The following is a 20039-nucleotide window of genomic DNA, read 5'->3' on the forward strand; positions in this document are numbered from 1 at the left end:
ATCTGAAGTATGAATTTTGATCTTTGTATGGCGATTTGTATGAAAATATGAGGGCACTAAATGTGGGGAATAGGGCACTAAATAGCACTAAATGAGCACTAAATTTTAGCACTGCAAAACATTCAAAATGGCGACATCTGAAATTTGACTTTTGAACTTTGTATTGCGATTTGTATGGAAACCATGAGGGCACTAAATGTGGGGTATAGGGCACTAAATAGCACTAAATGAGCACTAAATTTTAGCACTGAAAAACATTCAAAATGGCGACATCTGAAATCTTACTTTTGAACTTTGTATTGCGATTTGTATGGAAACCATGAGGGCACTAAATGTGGGGTATAGGGCACTAAATAGCACTAAATGAGCACTAAATTTAAGCACTGAAAAACATTCAAAATGGCGACATCTGAAATTTGACTTTTAAACTTTGTATGGCGTATTGTATGGAAACTATGAGGGCACTAAATGTGGGGTATAGGGCACTAAATAGCACTAAATGAGCACTAAATTTGAGCACTGAAAAACATTCAAAATGGCGACATCTGAAATTTGACTTTTGAACTTTGTATTGCGATTTGTATGGAAACCATGAGGGCACTAAATGTGGGGTATAGGGCACTAAATAGCACTAAATGAGCACTAAATTTTAGCACTGAAAAACATTCAAAATGGCGACATCTGAAATTTGACTTTTGAACTTTGTATTGCGATTTGTATGGAAACCATGAGGGCACTAAATGTGGGGTATAGGGCACTAAATAGCACTAAATGAGCACTAAATTTTAGCACTGAAAAACATTCAAAATGGCGACATCTGAAATTTGATTTTGAACTTTGTATTGCGATTTGTATGGAAACTATGAGGGCACTAAATGTGGGGTATAGGGCACTAAATAGCACTAAATGAGCACTAAATTTGAGCACTGAAAAACATTCAAAATGGCGACATCTGAAATCTTACTTTTGAACTTTGTATGGCGATTTGTATGGAAACTATGAGGGCACTAAATGTGGGGTATAGGGCACTAAATAGCACTAAATGAGCACTAAATTTGAGCACTGAAAAACATTCAAAATGGCGACATCTGAAATTTGACTTTTAAACTTTGTATGGCGATTTGTATGGAAACTATGAGGGCACTAAATGTGGGGTATAGGGTACTAAATAGCACTGAATGAGCACTAAATTTAAGCACTGAAAAACTTTCAAAATGGCGACATCTGAAATCTTACTTTTGAACTTTGTATGGCGATTTGTATGGAAACTATGAGGGCACTAAATGTGGGGTATAGGGCACTAAATAGCACTAAATGAGCACTAAATTTGAGCACTGAAAAACATTCAAAATGGCGACATCTGAAATTTGACTTTTGAACTTTGTATTGCGATTTGTATGGAAACTATGAGGGCACTAAATGTGGGGTATAGGGCACTGAATAGCACTAAATGAGCACTAAATTTTAGCACTGAAAAACATTCAAAATGGCGACATCTGAAATTTGACTTTTAAACTTTGTATGGCGATTTGTATGGAAACTATGAGGGCACTAAATGTGGGGTATAGGGTACTAAATAGCACTAAATGAGCACTAAATTTAAGCACTGAAAAACATTCAAAATGGCGACATCTGAAATTTGACTTTTAAACTTTGTATGGCGATTTGTATGGAAACTATGAGGGCACTAAATGTGGGGTATAGGGTACTAAATAGCACTAAATGAGCACTAAATTTGAGCACTGAAAAACATTCAAAATGGTGACATCTGAAATCTTACTTTTGAACTTTGTATGGCGATTTGTATGGAAACTATGAGGGCACTAAATGTGGGGTATAGGGCACTAAATAGCACTAAATGAGCACTAAATTTAAGCACTGAAAAACATTCAAAATGGCGACATCTGAAATCTTACTTTTGAACTTTGTATGGCGATTTGTATGGAAACTATGAGGGCACTAAATGTGGGGTATAGGGCACTAAATAGCACTAAATAAGCACTAAATTTAAGCACTGAAAAACATTCAAAATGGCGACATCTGAAATTTGACTTTTGAACTTTGTATTGCGATTTGTATGGAAACCATGAGGGCACTAAATGTGGGGTATAGGGCACTAAATAGCACTAAATGAGCACTAAATTTAAGCACTGAAAAACATTCAAAATGGCGACATCTGAAATTTGACTTTTAAACTTTGTATGGCGATTTGTATGGAAACTATGAGGGCACTAAATGTGGGGTATAGGGTACTAAATAGCACTAAATGAGCACTAAATTTGAGCACTGAAAAACATTCAAAATGGCGACATCTGAAATCTTACTTTTGAACTTTGTATGGCGATTTGTATGGAAACTATGAGGGCACTAAATGTGGGGTATAGGGCACTAAATAGCACTAAATGAGCACTAAATTTAAGCACTGAAAAACATTCAAAATGGCGACATCTGAAATTTGACTTTTGAACTTTGTATTGCGATTTGTATGGAAACTACGAGGGCACTAAATGTGGGGTATAGGGCACTAAATAGCACTAAATGAGCACTAAATTTGAGCACTGAAAAACATTCAAAATGGCGACATCTGAAATTTGACTTTTGAACTTTGTATGGCGATTTGTATGGAAAATATGAGGGCACTAAATGTGGGATATAGGGCACTAAATAGCACTAAATGAGCACTCAATTTTAGCACAAAGAAAATTCAAAATGGCGACATGTGTCATCTGGCTTGTATTTCAAATTTTGTATGGCAATTTGTATGGAAACTATGAGGGCACTAAATGTGGGGTATAGGGCACTAAATAGCACTAAATGAGCACTAAATTTTAGCACAAAGAAAATTCAAAATGGCGACATGTGTCATCTGGCTTGTATTTCAAATTTTGTATGGCAATTTGTATGGAAAATATAAGGGCACTAAATGTGGGATATAGGGCACTAAATAGCACTAAATGAGCACTAAATTTTAGCACAAAGAAAAATTCAAAATGGCGACATGTGTCATCTGGCTTGTATTTCAAATTTTTGTATGGCGATTTGTATGGAAAATATAAGGGCACTAAATGTGGGGTATAGGGCACTAAATAGCACTAAATGAGCACTAAATTTTAGCACAAAGAAAATTCAAAATGGCGACATGTGTCATCTGGCTTGTATTTCAAATTTTGTATGGCAATTTGTATGGAAACTATAAGGGCACTAAATGTGGGGTATAGGGCACTAAATAGCACTAAATGAGCACTAAATTTTAGCACAAAGAAAATTCAAAATGGCGACATGTGTCATCTGGCTTGTATAGACCGTTGTTTGGTTGACCATTCTGTGCATTGTCCCGAAGTTTGGTTGATTTTGGTTGCCAAGGTCCCGAGTAATGTGCAGCTCACGAGTTCAGCGCTACGAGTTTTCTCTGAACTTGTAGTTTGGGAGAAGATTGTTATAATGATTTGATTATTTAGCTTGGCATTGGGGTATTTTTTTTTTGAGTAACATGACATTTTGAATCAATTTTTACTAATATATGTACAAATTTTGCGGTAGTCGGGCCTGAACGTTTGACAAACACGTTCTGACCTGAAATCCCTCTAGCCAGTTGTCGCACTTACATCAATTTAAATATTCAAAATTCAAGTGAACGGCAACGGCCATACCCGCCTGACCGGGTTCGGGAAAGTGGCGTTCGGGGAAATGGCCTTTCGGGGATATGGTCATTCGGGAAAATAATTTTCAGGGATGTGGAAAATTAGGGGAAGTAGCCATTCGGGAAATTGGTTTTTAGGGGAAGTCGCCATTCGGGAATGTGGCCGTTCGGGGGAAATGGATTGTTCGGGGAAATGATTTTCGGGGAAGTGTCTTTTCGGAGATGTGGAATTCGGGGAAATGTCTCTTCGGGAATGTGGGTTTCGGGGAAATGTCATAGATTCCTTTTTTCTGGTTTGGAGTGAACATTGTTATGTGCCCTTTTTTTTGTTTGATTTTTTCAATAGAAAATTGTTTGCTATCAATCTGATTCTTGGAGGGCATGTAGGGAGTGTCCTAATGAATGGAATAGTGGAATAATCCTAAATGTTTACGTTTTGGTTTTCTGCCCTAATTGGGTCACTGTTATAACCAAAAAACAATCCAACTTGATTAATTGTCATCGAGGTAAATCAACAAAATGTAAGTAATTTAAATAAAAATTTATTTTATATTTTGATTATAATTGGAAATCGTAAAAACTGCAAACTACACTAGTACTAAAAATATATTACATTAAAAAAAAAGAAATGCTTCTCAGCCTGAAAATAATGCTCGTTCGTAATGCTGGTTAAATACCTAGCGGTCTTCAAGTACGAAAATGACTACCGTAATCTGGGGTGAATCGGGACTGCAGTCTAAATAGGGACAGCAGTTTTTAGAGCACTTAAAGCTTTTTTTTTTTTTTTTGGAAAGATCGAATTACGCAATTTCACAGCTTACTATACTGGAATTTTTCACCTACCTCAAGGCATTGAGGTTAGGCTCGATAGTTCTTTTCTTTATTTGCAGTTATATTTTTTTCTGCAGTACAATTTTTTTTTTTTTGGTAGGACAAAAGCACTAGGGCATAAAACCTACTATCTTTTCAAAAAAAATACAATTAACATTTACATTATTTGCACATCTCAGTGAGCAAAGTTTGCTCTTTTAAGAGAGTGCTAATCTTGGCGTTCAAATGTTAATAAAAAGTGTGTGGAATTTCAATTTGGTGGTGTTCAGACGAAAGTGTGTGTGATGGGCAGTGTAGGGTAACGGCTGGTGGTGGGCGGTGGGCGATGGGTGGTTGGCGGCGGGCGGTTGGTGGCGGGTGGCGGGCGGTCGGTGGCGGCGGAAACGACAAGAGCAGATTTTTTTTTATATTGGTTAGTGGAGGATCAGGACAAAGCGTTCAGTAGATTGTTTTTTATATGTCGGCGTAAGTTCTTTTTGAATACTACTTTGGAGTTTAGTTCCTTTAGGTCATTGGGGAGTTCGTTGAACAATTTGCTTCCAACGTAGGTAACCCGGTTCTTGCAGAGTTCTGTGTTGGACCGGGAATCCGAATATCCCCGTTTTGTCTTGTCATAGAGTTAATTATTTCGAACTCCAAATTGTGGTGGGTGGCATCATCCTTCAACATGTTCCACATGTGAACTAGTGTTTGCTGCATGTGTAGACCCCGAACCGGAAGGACAGTTTCCGGAGCGTCAATATAGAGTTGGCGTGTTGGGTAGAGGTAGGGTTTTGCAAGAATTGCCTTCAGGCAACGGTTTTGCAGTGTCTGGAGTTCACGTAGTCTGAACGCGGCAGCTGTACCCCAGTTCAGTGCGAGATACTGCAATCTAGATTGTACAAGGGCGAAGTACAATTTCAACAACCAATCAGATGGTATAAAAGAGGCTAGTTTCCTGACGACTCCGCAGATTGGCGCTATACAACGTTTTAAGTGCTGGATGTGCGCTTCCCATGACAAGGTTTCGTCCAAGACAAGTCCAAGGTACTTGAAGTGGGAGACTCGCTCGACCACTTGGTTCCCAAACCTTATGGGACTCAGCTCTGGAACTCTTCGTTGACATGTATGGAACATAACAAATTTTGTTTTGCTTACGTTCAGCGACAGCAGGTTCGATGCAAAGTACTGGTTAAGTATGGTCAGGTCTTCCAGCATATTGTTCCTTATGGTGCGACAGTCTCGACTACTATAAAGTAGGAGCGTGTCATCAGCGAAGAGACGTATTTTTCCAGTCAACTGTAAGCGAGACAGGTCGTTGATAAACACCAAAAACAACAATGGGCCGAGATTGCTCCCCTGCGGAACTCCGGTCGATATACGTCGAGATTCGCTTCTTGTGCCATTGACACTCACGTGCTGCATTCGGTTCGTCAGGTAACTCCTAAGAAGACTGTTTGCTTTTCCGCGAATTCCATAGAATTCTAGTTTTTGTAATAACAGCTCGTGGTTAATCGTGTCAAACGCCTTTTGCAGATCCAGAAACAGTGCACCACAAAATTTTCTCTCGTCCAAGCTGTCGTAGATGTCCTTGAGTAGCTCGCAGGTGGCTGTTAGTGTACTGGAGCCTTTTCTAAATCCATATTGCTGGTTGTATAGATGTTTGTGGGTATCCAGAAAGCTACTTAAGCGCGCTGCAACCATTTGCTCCAACAGTTTGTTAAGCATGGATAGAGTTGAAATAGGTCTGTAGTTGTTCACGTCCGTTGGGTCACCAGATTTAAAAATGGGAACCACTCGAGCTACGTTTGGAAATGGATGTACACATTTTGTTGGCCCGAGTCTGTTCTAACCGAAATCAACCAGAAAAATCAAAATGTTGTGCTCCAACATGGTTAAAACTGCTGTCCCAATTCGCCTCATGTGTCCCGATTGACCCCAGTTTACGGTAACAAAATTAACCTTTTTTGTTGTTTTTTAATCTACATTTTTTTTCTTCATATTTTCACACCTTTTCTTTAAAACTATCACATTGCCAATCATCTCTGCTGGATGGTGCCGTCCTTTCGCTTTTGTTTTTTTTTAAGTTTAATTGTACAATGGCACTTTGCAAGAAGTCTCTTCTCTGTTGTTGTACTTTAGTACCACCGGTAAGTTTGCATGCCAATCTTATCAAAACTATGTTTTTTTTATTAACTGTTTTTGTAAAGTTAAAAGCACTGTTGTAATACGTAGATATTTTGTATATATTGCCGCTGCATTGTGGTCAAATAAAAAAAAACTCACTCTGCACTCCTTACATGCTAACGATTTAAGCACTTTCGGTTGAATCGGTTCGGATTAAATCCGGTAAAACTTAACACCTAACGCGAAACAAAAAGAGTCAATTTTATACTGTGTCAGTACGATTGTCGTTTTAAAAACCCGTTCCCAAATTGAATGAAAATAAAAACAAACGAAGCGAAAAAAACCCAATAAAACTAGATCGCACTGGCGTACGACGAAGGAACCTTAAACACGATAACGGCACCGGAATGTTCGAACGCGGGCGAATCGACGCCGGCGACGGCCTCCACGCTGAGGGTGCGCATCTTGTTGCCCAGCCGGAGCTGGAACGTGGGACTAACGTTCACCGGTAGGTCGGCCTGGGTCAATCTGAAAGCAAAATCAGAACCAAAAGCGTCATTATGGCACAGTTGACAGGTGCCGCCATTATGGCACTTACTCGTAGTGACGTTTGCTGACGTGCGCTATAATTTCGCCGACGCGGTCCTCCTTCAGCGGCTGATGTTCGCCCTGGAGGGCTATGACCAGGTCGTTGTTGTGATGTGAATGGAAGACCACCAGTTGGTCCCGGCCGGGACTGACGCTGATGGAGGTGATCTGAAGGGGAGGAGGAAAGGATGTTTTGAACAGGTTTTGGCGTTGTTTGTTGAGAGAATGTTTTATGATGCACAAGTTGTTTTGGCCAATAAATAACACTGACCGAAAAACATTTGACAAAAATGACTGCGCAGGCTCAACTCGAAGGGGAAGCATGAAGTTTAAGGTCCCAGAAACACGTGCACTTTGTTTTTTTTTTTCAAAAATATTTAGACAGGGCCGAATGGTTTTTCTCCAAAGTTTGTATGGATAATTAGGGCGGTTCGTCGCTCTTGCATACAATACAGAAATTGCATGCAAAATATGGGAGTAGCGAACAGCACCAATTCTCTATAAAAACTTTGGAGAAAAACCATTCGGCTCTGTCTAAATATTTTTGAAAAAATCAAAGTGCACGTGTTTCTGGGAACCTCAAACTTCATGCTACCCCGCGAGTTAAGCCTACGCAGAAATTTTGCTCGTCGATATAATTTAAGATTTATTGAACAAAAAATATCCTTTTCAGATATCAAGTATGCTAGTTTTTGTCATCAAAAGTCATCTAGCAGAGCTATGATTTTCAAAGTTTGTCTTTTTGGAACTTTTCAAAAGTCATGACTGATTCAAAATATGTATATTTTATTTGAGAAATCAGAAACTTTTACAAGCATTTATTTTTTAAGTTTTAAAGTCGGCTCCCCGGTGGTTGGTCACTTTTTCGTTTAACACTTTTTTAGTTTGTACCCCGTTAATTGGTCAAAGTCAAAGTAAAAAAGTGACGAACTGTCACTTTTTACTCTGAACTCACATTTACTATCAATCTAAACGTTTGATAGTAAGTGTGAGCTCTGTGTGACGAGGGTGTCAAACTAGAAAGTGACCCCGTTCGTTTGACAACAGTTGGTGTTAAACCATCGGGGTTTCAGTATAATTCCAAAATCAACTTCGAGGGAGGGAAAGTAAAAAAACAGGATTACTCCGAATGTAAAAACACGTGTTTATTTGAAGGGAGAAAAATTGCGAATGAGATGTAAATGTAAACAATACAAGAGTATGAATGAATATATATAATGAACATATAGGTTAACACTTTGTGCTTCTCAAATGACAGTTTAGTCTGAAGCCATTTTGTGTCTTTTGTTCACCCATTCATGTCTCCATACAATTTTGGCATTTGTCCATACAAAAATCGTACGTAAGTATTCAAAAATCAGTAACTTTTGAAGAAATTTCCTGATCAATTTACGTTCGTTAGTAATGTTTTTTTCGATTTTTTAAAATAGTAATGAATATCTCAGAAGCTAAAAAAATTGTAAAATTTCAACTTATCTCCGACTTTTTTTTAAATGTTGTAATCAAGACAGTGGCAGTGCGTGGCCGAATGGTTACGCTGTCCGCTTTGTAAGCGGATGATTCTGGGTTCGATTCCCATCTGCTGCAATCTTCCATCGGATGAGGAAGTAAAATGTCGGTCCCGGCCTCGGTTGTTAGGCCGTTAAGTCATTCCAGGTGTAGGAGTTGTCTCCATGCCATAAGTACAAACAACACACCAAACCAAGCCTACTCCGGTGGAATCGCTGGCGGCGGTTGGACTCGCAATCCGAAGGTCGTCAGTTCAAACACTGGGGTGGAAGGTTCCTTGGAGTAGAAAGAGGTTTGGGTGCTCTCCCCATTCAAGCCTTCGGACTCCTAGGTTCGAGTAGAAACTTGCAATAGAGACCACAAAAGACCCGGGGGTCGTTAGTGTGGATGGTTTGATTTTTTGAATCAAGACTAACATTTAAAATGGGCGTAATATTTAATGTTTGATCTTTTTCAAGTGTTAGTCTCGATTACAAAATTTTCAAAATATAGTTTTTGGAGATATATTCAAATTCCACAAATGTTTCATTTTTCAACATAGAAAATTGGACCATTAGTTGCTAAGATATTGGCATTAGAAAATGTGGGATTGTTGAGATGGGACTTAAAAAAACAATTTTCCTGTTTCTTCTTTTTTATGCAGCTGTATCTCCACTGAAAGAAAGGCACATAGTAATGTTACATGTTTTCCACATGAATCTGCCCCATTCGACTTGTCATGTGAGTATCATGTGTAAATCACATAGAAAATTTTCATCGCGTGCACCGGTAAATTCAAGTGAAATTCTCATCGAAATTAAATGAAAAACACGCGAAATTCACATGTAATCACGCATGCATGTCACGTGAAATTCTTTTGAAGATGAAATGGATAGCACCCCAAAATGTTTGTTTTTCTGCAGGTTAGAAAAGAATAAAGACAACACTCATTTTCAAAATTTGTATTTTATTTATCACATTTTATCTTTTTTTATTATAACAAAACAAAAACACATCTTGGCAAAGCCAGTTGGATCACACTAACACAACAAAATAAATAAAAAAAACACAAATAAATCTCTTGCGTTGCCGCATTGTTAAGTCCACGCTTGCAGTTCCTCAGTCACTGGCCACCGAATGTTCCTTCGGGCATTTTTGGACACTGTGCACTCTCAAAGATTTGTCCGAAGTCGGTTCACTGCGGACTGGACACTCCAGAAATCGATTATCTGAGAAAAATGTTATAGAAAAAGTTGTTATTTTAGCATTTTTTTGATAATCAATATGCTTACCGTGATCAACTCCGATTCTTCATGAATTTTAATATTAAAATTCTAGTTTTAACAAATTAAAACTCTTGGGGCTCGGGACGAGCTCTGAACGTGCCGTTCTCCTTCTCGCCATCTTGCTCAATGAATTTCCGAAAAAATAAGACACTTGACTTTCAAATTCAAAACATACAATTTTAACGTGGTTTCCACCTAACTATCAAGGGAAAAGACTGATGGGGCCAATCCAAGAGAAAATCACTTGACTCCAACGTGAACACCATGCGAAAAAAGAATGAAATGGTTTCCGCTAGCAATCAGCTGTTTTCAAATGATTATCACATCCATATGACCTGAAAATAATGTAAGGGTCAAAGGAAAAACATATGAATTCATCGTGTAGGTTTTTGAAGCAGCTCACGTGAAAAAGCATTTGAATTTGCTATATTGGTTTCTTTCAGTGTATCTCTTATGCATTTTTTTTTCTTAACAGTTCATTATAAATATTTGCAGAAATGGACACTTTTTTGAAAAATCAAAAAACTGCAAATATTTCTCTGAAATCTGTAAAGTACTTTTCGATTGCTTTTTTTATATAAAAAAATAGTATAAAAAAATGTATCTATGAAATTTCGTTTTTAGCCAAAAATCTCTATTTAATCATTTCTCGGCGGCCTTACTTCTCTATGGCTTAAAAGTCGCGTAACGAATCATAAAATCTCGAAAATCAAAAAATACCAATTTAGAAAAATTGAGTTTTTGTGAACTTTTTGCAAGACACCAGAAATGATCAGAAAATTCCTTCAAAAGTTACAGATTTTCGAATATTTACGTATAATGTTCGTATGGACAGCTACCAAAATTGTATGGAGGCTTGTATGGGTTAACAAATGAAATAAAATGACTTCTTTGGTCATATGGAATCCCCCACAAAGTTTGAGAAAAAAAAATATAAAAAATAAAATGGTCCAAATCGGCCGATGTCGATTGAGAATTGCTCAGCGGTGTCGATTATCGTCAAATTTCCGAGCAATTAATTTAACGATGTCATTACGTTGAAATCGAGGCTGAAAAGTGGAAAGCGTGGTGGAGGACAATGGATTTCATATGAAAGCTACATGTGAGTTACAAAACTATCATGGTTGATAGTATGCGCGTTTTAGCGTGGGTGACAGTAATTGCATTGCCAGCCAAGGGACCATCCATAAACCACGTGGACACTTTTTTGGGAATCTCAACCCCCCCCCTCCCCCCCTCGTGGACAATTGTCCATACAAATAAAAACTTTTTGTATGGATCGTGGACAACGCCATACCCCCTAAAGTGTCCATGTGGTTTATGGATGGTCCCCAACATATTTTGCAAATTGCTCTTCATTAAAACTATAGAGAGCAGACGTACCTACATCTGGGTACACAGTTATAACCCAAAAGATGACATTTTCAGTAATTAAAAACATCCAAAACGGGTTCTTTTTGTTTATTTTTAACGTTTCTTCATAGACAAGATAAAAAAAAGTTCGTTTTCAAGATATCGATTGTTAAAGCATAATTAGCATGAATATTAGCCAAAACTGTGTGTAGATGTTTACCCGAGCATGGGTAAATAACAAGGGAAATACGTAATAATACCTTTCTCTGGTATCAATACCAAATTTTGGTATTCCTGGACCCTTTAAAATTTGTCTTAAGGATTAGGCAAGAGCAAAATGTGGTATCATACCAATTTAAGGTATTGTTTTGATATTGCAAAATTGCATAATTTGTCAATGATCGAACACCACATTTTGGTATTCTTTTGGTATTACAGTATTTTATCAAATTCCTCTGCAACTATGGGAAAATTTTGACCAATTTTGACAAACTAATTAATTTTGCGCTAAAATCATGTCTCAAAGCGAATGCTTTCATTCAAAACCGGAAATTTCAAACTTGATTTTAAACATTTTTGATATACCCCCTATAGAAATGACTTGAAATTGTGGAAAATTTTCTAAGTCAGGATGGCACATTTTGGTATTATTTTGGTATTTAAGTGTTTTATCAAATTCCTCTGAAACTATGGAAAAATTTTGACCAATTTTGACAAAATAATTAATTTTGCGTTAAAATCATGTCTCAAAGCGAATGCTTACATTCAACACCGGAAATTTCAAACTTGATTTAAAACATTTTTGATATACCCCCTACAGAAATGACTTGAAATTGTGGAAAATTTTCTAAGTCAGGATGGCACATTTTGGTATTATTTGAATATTGAAAGGTTTCATCAATTTTCTCTGAAACTATGGGAAATTTGTTAAAAAAAATTTACGAGTTAATTAATTTTGCGCTTAAATGACTTGAAACCCAAAAATGTTAAAGATGATTTTAAAAATTAGTGTGATAAACCCACTAATATTTTTTTCAAAAACGTTGAAATATCTCTAAGTCGGGATAACCAAATACTTTGAAAAACGAGTCAATCGACAGATTAATGAATTTTGGTGAATTTCAATTCAGTTTCATTTTAATAATACTTATTTTTCAATCTTGTTATTTTTCAGAAGCTTCAAGAACTTCAAGCACAGGCCGTTCATCAATGACAAATGCATTCGGTGTGGTGAAGAATATCACTAATAACAACATGGAATCATCAGGTGAGTAGATTTGGCTGTTGCATATGAATAATTTCCGTTTTTTCACTAACTGCAACTGCTGCACTAAAAATGGTATGAAAATACCAAATTTTGGTATTACTTGTTCAAATACCAGCGACCATAATGTGCTCTTGGTTGCCCAGTAATAGATGGTAAAATACCATCAAATCATACCAAAATCATGTATGTGAAAGACCACAAAAATACCAAAATATGATTTTCCAAGGGCGCGGGAATACCTAAAAATAAAACCATGGCAATACCAAGTTTTGGTATTCAAGCAATGTTCAAAAATCCAGAAGACCTCAACTTGGTATTGAAATGGTTTTATTTTGATGTATTATTTTACCCTTGGAATAACATGGTTTGGTATTGTTGTGCCCTTACACATACAAGATTTTGGTATGATTTCATGGTATTTTACCATCTATTACTGGGCAACCAGGGGCACATTTTGGTCGCTGTTATTTGCCCAAGTAATACCAAAATTTGGTATTCCCGTATTATTTAACCCCTGCTCGGGTACATATGTGCGAACTAGCGCTGCACAAATACTTTAGTGGTCAAAGAGGAAGAGTACTAAACAAAATCAGCGAATAAAAACACATTGGCTAACATTGGATCTGGAGGGTGGGATTGGGTCAAAGTGATTTTTTACGGATTTTACCATGTCTCAGGTTCTTCTCAATGAAACTAAATTTTATTAAAAGGGTTGCGTAGGGGACGCATTTAGATGACTTAGCAAAAAAAAATATATCCCGTTTAAGAACAAATCCTGTCATTTGGCACCTGTTTTAAGTTGAGCTACGTTTTTGACCAAAAGTACCTCTCGAAAAATTAACTTGAATGTTTATGAAAATCTCTACTTCAAACATTTAGCATGTCAATTTCGATCCCCTCGATCAAGAAACATGGATGACTTGTTTTCACCCTATCTTCATAATTGAGCTTTTTTTTAGTTTCATTTGACCAAATGCCACTCCCTATTGAACCTATTGTAAGCTGCTCTAAGAAATGAAAATAAAAATGTTGTATCAAATGGTAAAAACGTTAATACCCGAAAATTTTGAAATCGAAACTCAACGGAAAGAATCCAAAATGGTAATCTCAAGTGTTATTTCACGTGAGTGTCTCAAAAAATCAACACGATTAATTCACATGCTTTTCCTATGACCCACGCATATTTTTCATACCAATTTGATGTGGAAAGCATTTGAAATCAGCTGATCGTTAGTGAAAAACCTTTCATCTTTTTTTAGAATGGTGTTCACTTTAGATTCAAATGAATTTCACGTAGATTTGCCCCAAGCTTATTTTTCTGAGAACAATGTCCCTTTGTACGACCACAAAGAGTTTAAAATGGATTTTTAAATCAATTTTGAAAAATTAACCTCGCGGTCCTTCTTGACAGAAAAGCTCCTACTTGACAGCTCGTTCCAAGGGGACAATAGTTGATCCATCGAAAAAATGTTGTCTTGTCACTTTTTTTTTGCATTTAAATGAAAAAAAAAGTGATCAGAAATGGTTTTTAATCGTGTTCTTTACCGTCGTACATAAAAATTGACATAGGGCTTTAGTACCCAATTGTTTAAACGAGGGTTTTGCGTAAATATTTAGAGAATTATAAACATGGACATCAATTGCGGTGGATTCAACGCGGACACAAAATATTTTCGCTATTCTTTGACTGTTTTGAGTTAGAGAAGAAATATTTATGCTTTTAAGTGATTTTATTTTAATTTTTGTAGCGCAAAAATTAGGAAATAATGAAGATATATTTATAACGGAAACTGTGCGATGAATAAATTAAAATTGAAAAAAATCCACCCTTTTTACCCAATCGAAACCAATCGAAAACCATTTGATTGACACTAAAAAGTCATTTAACATTCATTTGAAAAGCATTACAAATTCATGTGCGTTATCACGTGAAGTTATTTAACGTGTTTTGCATTTGATTTTACCGTGTCCCGCGATGATTTTTTTTTTCAAAGTGATTTGCACATGACATTCACATGTAAAGTCGTATGGGGCAGATTCACGTGTGAAACATATAATATTGATATGTGACTTTCTTTCAGTGTCGTGAACACTCTGTTTTTTTTATCTTATTTAGGGATGAAATTTTGAGAAAATGAGATTCAACGTAGGTATCAGGCAATCGACCACTGAAATTTGAATAAAATGGGGTCCTAGATGGGATCACAAAGCTCGAATTTAATGTTAAATGTGAGCAAATAAAAAAAATCGATTATCAGAAGTTCGAAACCATCGAATAATCAAAACTTTAGATAATCGGAATGCAAAATATACAAATAAACTGCCGATGCTTACCTCTTTGATGGCCACGGTTCGCTTCATGTTGCGGAACTTGTTCTTCGGCCCGTCCAGCTTGTAGATGGCACCGTCGGTGACGATGATGGCCCGGTCGGCGGACTTGTTGCACTTGTTGAACTTCTTGACAAAGGCCGAAAACAGCACCGCGCGGAAGTTGTCCGTGTTCTTGATGTTGTTAATACTGGCGTTGTACGACGAATAGTTGGAGTTTTCCGCCGTGATGGACAGATAGTTGCCCATCCAGCGGCGATCCTGACCCCAGAACTTGCGCCGTTTGCGCAAAGCACTGGCCGTGATGATCTGCAGCCGCAGCTGGGGCCACTCGTCCCGTGGGTACTTGCGCAAGATCATCGAGGCGCGCCAACGTGAGAACAACATGCGCAGTTGTTTTTCGGCTTCGCGACCCACAAGTGGTGGCTGGGGCCACTGAATGCCCTTGCCGTAGTCTCGCAGCTGGCGAGCATTACGGAAGCGCATCGCCAAATCCTGGACGTAGCTCTTTAGCTTGTACTTGCGATAATGACGCATAATGACCAGAGCGGCCTTCATCTTCTTGTACTGCTGACGGCAGATCCAACCACGGACCTGCTTCTGCAACAAGGTTACAATGTGCGGTATCATGTCGTTGCGTTGCCTCTCCAGGGCGAACAGCGTCTGCGGCGAGCGGATGAAGATCTTCGTCTTGCCAAACTTGACGTCATGGCTAAAGTTTTTCTCGTTGAGCAGAACTTTGACGCCGTCACGGTCGCTCCCACCACGGAAGTTGGGCCACGTGTACTGGGAAATCATCTTGTATCGCAGCAAGAACTTGTCGTACCGTTGACGATGTACAAATCCAGCCCGGCGAACCCGGACGTTCTCCAGCAAGCCAAGGTAGCGCACCTGGTGTTCAACGCGGACGTCGTCGAACACCGACGCACTTTTGATGTCGTTCGGCTTGATGCAACGCACGTAGAACGGTTCCTTTTTGAGCAGTGTCGCCACCAGCTCGGCCATTGACCGTTGGAACAGCGTTCCCGCCGTTAGAGGACGTTTGGTCGTTTTGGAAATGTCCTGCGCGCCCTCGGGCCACATTGTGCTGATCAGTCGATCGCCGGAATGGTACAGCAAGCGCTTAAAGTCCTGGAACAGCGTGTCACGGTTTTTCTCGATGAACCCGTTGACGCAGTAGATGACATCACCCGCGTAATGCGTGATCCGGAAGTCCTCCCGGTGCTTCAACTCTTTGTCCATCGGCTTCAGCTGACGGCTGCTGTAGTGCGGGTGGTTGGACAGCTTTTTGTCCATCGCGTCCAGCAGCATCTCGTCGGTAATTTTACCCACGTTCAAGCACGCCTCGTCCATGATCGAAATCACACCCTTGTGGGGTTGCTCTACCAGTTCACAAATGATCTGAAATGAAACAGAGAACAGAAAAGTGATCAGCGTCGAGAAATCCAGTATTTATTTTCAAATTATGACTTAACAATTTTTGGATATGTTCCGTAAAATATTCCGAGGAATCCGATGGTCCCGAATCAATTGTTTCATAGGACTTTTTCAAATGTCAGGATAGATTTGTGAAACATCAACTATTCATTTGCTTCCAAAACAGCTAAAATCGGCTGAAATAGCGGGAGTTGAGTTTTAAAAAAAATGTAGTTTTTCGAAAATTGTCATCGCGTTTTCAATCCGGATCTTAAAATATTCAATAAAAAAGGCAGCTTACCAAAAAAAATTTAAAGTTAAATCAATATTCTTTATATTTGTGAAAACACATTTATATACATAACTTTTGAAGAACTTATCAAAACTTCAAATAATTCAATAACGACGTATGGCACCCTAAACCGAGTCGAATGCGACAAGTTTGAACAAAACCGGTTAGGCCAGTGCTGAGAAAACTGAGTTACAATTTTGGTCACATAAACTACACACAGACTGAGTCGATAGGTACACATGAAGGTGGGTCCACGACGTTTCTGAAAGAAGTTCATTTTCGGAGCAGGATTATAGCCTTACCTCAGGTGTGGAAGGCAAAAATCTTAAAATAGTTTTCACTAACCTTTTTTCCAAAAAAAGTTGCCTGAGAATGGCTATAACATAAAAACGTTACTTGATCCACCTTAAGGTGGTTGGTGCCTTCCCCACATTCATGTTGTATTTTAGGTTGTATTTACGAATTAGTGAAAGGTTTTTTTATTTTCTTCTATTTCTTTTTTATTTTTTTTTATAATTATTGTTTTTACCAGAACAGTAATTTTCAATTCTTTTTTACCAACTCTCCAAAATAAAGGAGAAAGGAGGGGCTGTAATTGAATTTAAAAGTGCTGATATGCCAACATAAGGTGTACGATAGAATTGCATGCTGTCTCCCTAGTCTTAGTAAACAATATCTTATGAGTTGTATATTTCAGTAAAAAGTTCGTGTAAATCTTTGTCGAGACAAAATGATGTATTCAACAACATAATTAATACAGACTTTTTTCAGAAGAGACGCAGACACTGCATAAGCAATGTGGCAACCGGGCGAACGCATGCTGCGCGTATGCAAAAAGTCCCGGCCTTTGAGGTTATGCAAAAATCACCCTTTTTTGTAGCTGAAAAAAAAACTTTTTCATGGCATAACTTTAAAAGTACTTCACTAAACAGAATAAAATTCAACAGAGTCTTATGGGATCCCAATACGAACAGAATAAGGTGGATCCGGCCAAAATCGGTTCAGCCAGTTATGAGATAATCGTGTGGAAGTTCATTTTTCGAGTGATTTTATAGCCTTGCCTCAGTGACGGTGCACTTTATCGAAATTTCACGAAAGTATGTACTTTTTGATTGCAAGTTCGATTTTACATAGAAATGAAATGAAGAAATGAAGTTGAGAATTTTGTTGCGAACGATATTTCGATTTTTTGAAAAAAAAAACAGTGTTGATTCAAAAATTCATAACTCGGTCAAAGATTTTTTGCACATTCTGGAAATTTCTGGAAGGTTGGCATTTGATGTCTCCTAAATCATATAAAAAAATAAAAAAAATCAGGTTCTAGTGACAAAAAGTGAAATTGAAAATTAGTCTTTATCCTTGCTTACAAATATACTGCCCATGTTCGCATAAATGTCCCATATGCAAAAATAGCAAGCTGAGAAAAACGCATTTGAAGTTTGTCCCACACATAAGGCTACGTGTTAAGTTTTCACGAAAAAACTGAATTTCTTCCTGATTTCTAGAACAAAGTACTGAGTGTTATAGGCTTTTCTGAAAGATCACACGATTTTGAACAAAACTGCATCAATAACTCAAAAACGATGAAAATGCATATGGGACATTTATGCGATCAGGGGCAGTATAGCCACATGAGGATTATAACCAGTTCTCAGGCAAGAAGTCAACGCATTTTTTTGATAATTGATCCTGACCCTTCCTCCCATGGAACGCTTGTCTGTTAAATACACTTATGGAGAGCTCACAGTTAAAAAGCTTCCTAGTAACACATAGTTACCGAACAAACAAACAGTAAATTACCCGAGACCTTGTACATACAATCAGTATCATAACATCAGCACATCATTACGTTGTGATCGTGGCATCTTGTCGCACGTGCACTTTTTCAATTGAGTTAAGAACGCCATTTAGTGCAGCTTGGCACAGCCTTGCGACAACCTTTATATGGGAATTTTAGATAGATGCAGTTCACATTTTTGATTGGAGCTCAGAACTGTTCCGGTATTTGTTTACAGAAGTTCGAACATTAAAATGACAAAAACCGACCTGTGACAAGATAGCATGATTTCGTCGAATTTGATCACTTCACTAAATTGCAATTTGTTTAGCAGCTGAAATCGTACAGGTAATCAGGTAATGTAAATGGATCATATTACGCTTCTTTGTATAGGACCATTAAATGAAGCACAGAATTTAATGATCCATTTATCTACACGCTCCATTATTCTAAATTAGTTTTAAAATGTTTTATGCCAATTTGCGAATGATTGTGTTTTTCATTATCTTCAACAAATTATCACAATTTACGAAAAAAGGTTTTATAAAGTTACTTTTTTTGTCGGTTGTCCACTATCCATAAAAAAATATTTCATTTGTATAGAAATATATAATCTGAATATGACTCTCGCCTGTGATGTGAGAAAATCCATATACAGTAATTCTCCGCCAACTCACACAGCAGTTGCCCCAACTCCTCTTCGACTTGTCCGGGGTCCATTTTTCGATATCTCGTGACGGGGGACGGTAATAACAAAATTAATAATATTTCAATAACAAATTCTGTTGAAATAACAGAAAGTGTTATTATTTAATCCTGAACTTCAACTTCAAGAAGAAAAAATAATAACAGTTTCTGAAAAAATAACAAGATTTAGTATTGAAGTTAAAATAATTTTGAAAATTTTTAATAACACGCTATTGAGAGGAAATGTTATACATTCCAAAAACTCTCCTTATAACATGATTTGTTATTCGTTTGGTATTCTGACATAGAATTAAAATTACTATAAGTCGCACATATGGAAAAGTTTCTAAGTGTCCTTAACACAATTTGTCATTATTTTTTCTTTTGTTAGATATGTTTAGATCTCTGGGATTATTTTGTCCAATTTCGTCGTGTTCATTATTTTGTCTATGAAATGGGTTCATTAAGCTAAAATTATTCTAAAAAGTTGAAATTTCGAGAGTTGATTTTTTAAAAATTATTTTATATACCCCCTACACACAAAAAAAAATATTACCGTAATGACAAAAGTAACTTATTTTTGATTTAAAAAGTTGCTGGAATTAGCTTGAGGGAATGTTTTTTTCTTGTTTAAAATATGAAAACTTTTACTGGTAAAGTTTTTGAAAATCTCCTTACTAACTGATTTAAAAGTCTTAACTTTTAATACGACTGTAGAATATCTTTCATTTTGACGTTCTCGTGTAACCGTGTACGACTAAGTTCCAAATGTAAACAAACACTTTGGTGGGTCCGGTGGTGCTGGTGAGTCTAGGACGCAAAGCAAAGCCGACGGTGTCAGCAGCCAGGAATCGGACGCGGAAACCTTCGTGAGCCAAACAGCAGCAGCGGAACGCATTCGAAGGAGGGTGGTGCGGTTGCGGGACGAGGTGAAGTGCTCAAAAAGGACAAGGCGAGCTTCCTGCAGGAACTGCAGCTGT

The 20039-nt window shown here is 37.6% G+C and overlaps 1 protein-coding gene and 1 long non-coding RNA gene across 2 annotated transcripts in view; both read right to left on the reverse strand.

Annotated features, from left to right (window-relative positions):
• Positions 1-6437: 6437 nt before the first annotated feature.
• The window catches only part of LOC6037124 (unconventional myosin ID), an 83796-nt gene continuing 70194 nt past the window's right edge, over positions 6438-20039 (reverse strand). The window contains exons 7-9 of the mRNA XM_038251617.1: positions 14894-16288; positions 7176-7333; positions 6438-7105 (exon numbers count right to left, since the gene is read on the reverse strand). Of these exons, the coding sequence (XP_038107545.1) occupies positions 6931-7105; positions 7176-7333; positions 14894-16288 (1728 nt within the window). The 3' untranslated portion in view covers positions 6438-6930. The remainder of the gene's footprint in view (positions 7106-7175; positions 7334-14893; positions 16289-20039) is intronic.
• Positions 9604-10336, reverse strand: LOC119766620. The gene is made up of 2 exons (XR_005277014.1): positions 9946-10336; positions 9604-9882 (listed from the first exon to the last, which is right to left on the reverse strand). It is a non-coding gene; the product is annotated as an uncharacterized LOC119766620 (long non-coding RNA).

The sequence above is a fragment of the Culex quinquefasciatus genome, chromosome 2, assembly GCF_015732765.1.
Source record: "Culex quinquefasciatus strain JHB chromosome 2, VPISU_Cqui_1.0_pri_paternal, whole genome shotgun sequence".
NCBI lineage: Eukaryota > Metazoa > Arthropoda > Insecta > Diptera > Culicidae > Culex > Culex quinquefasciatus.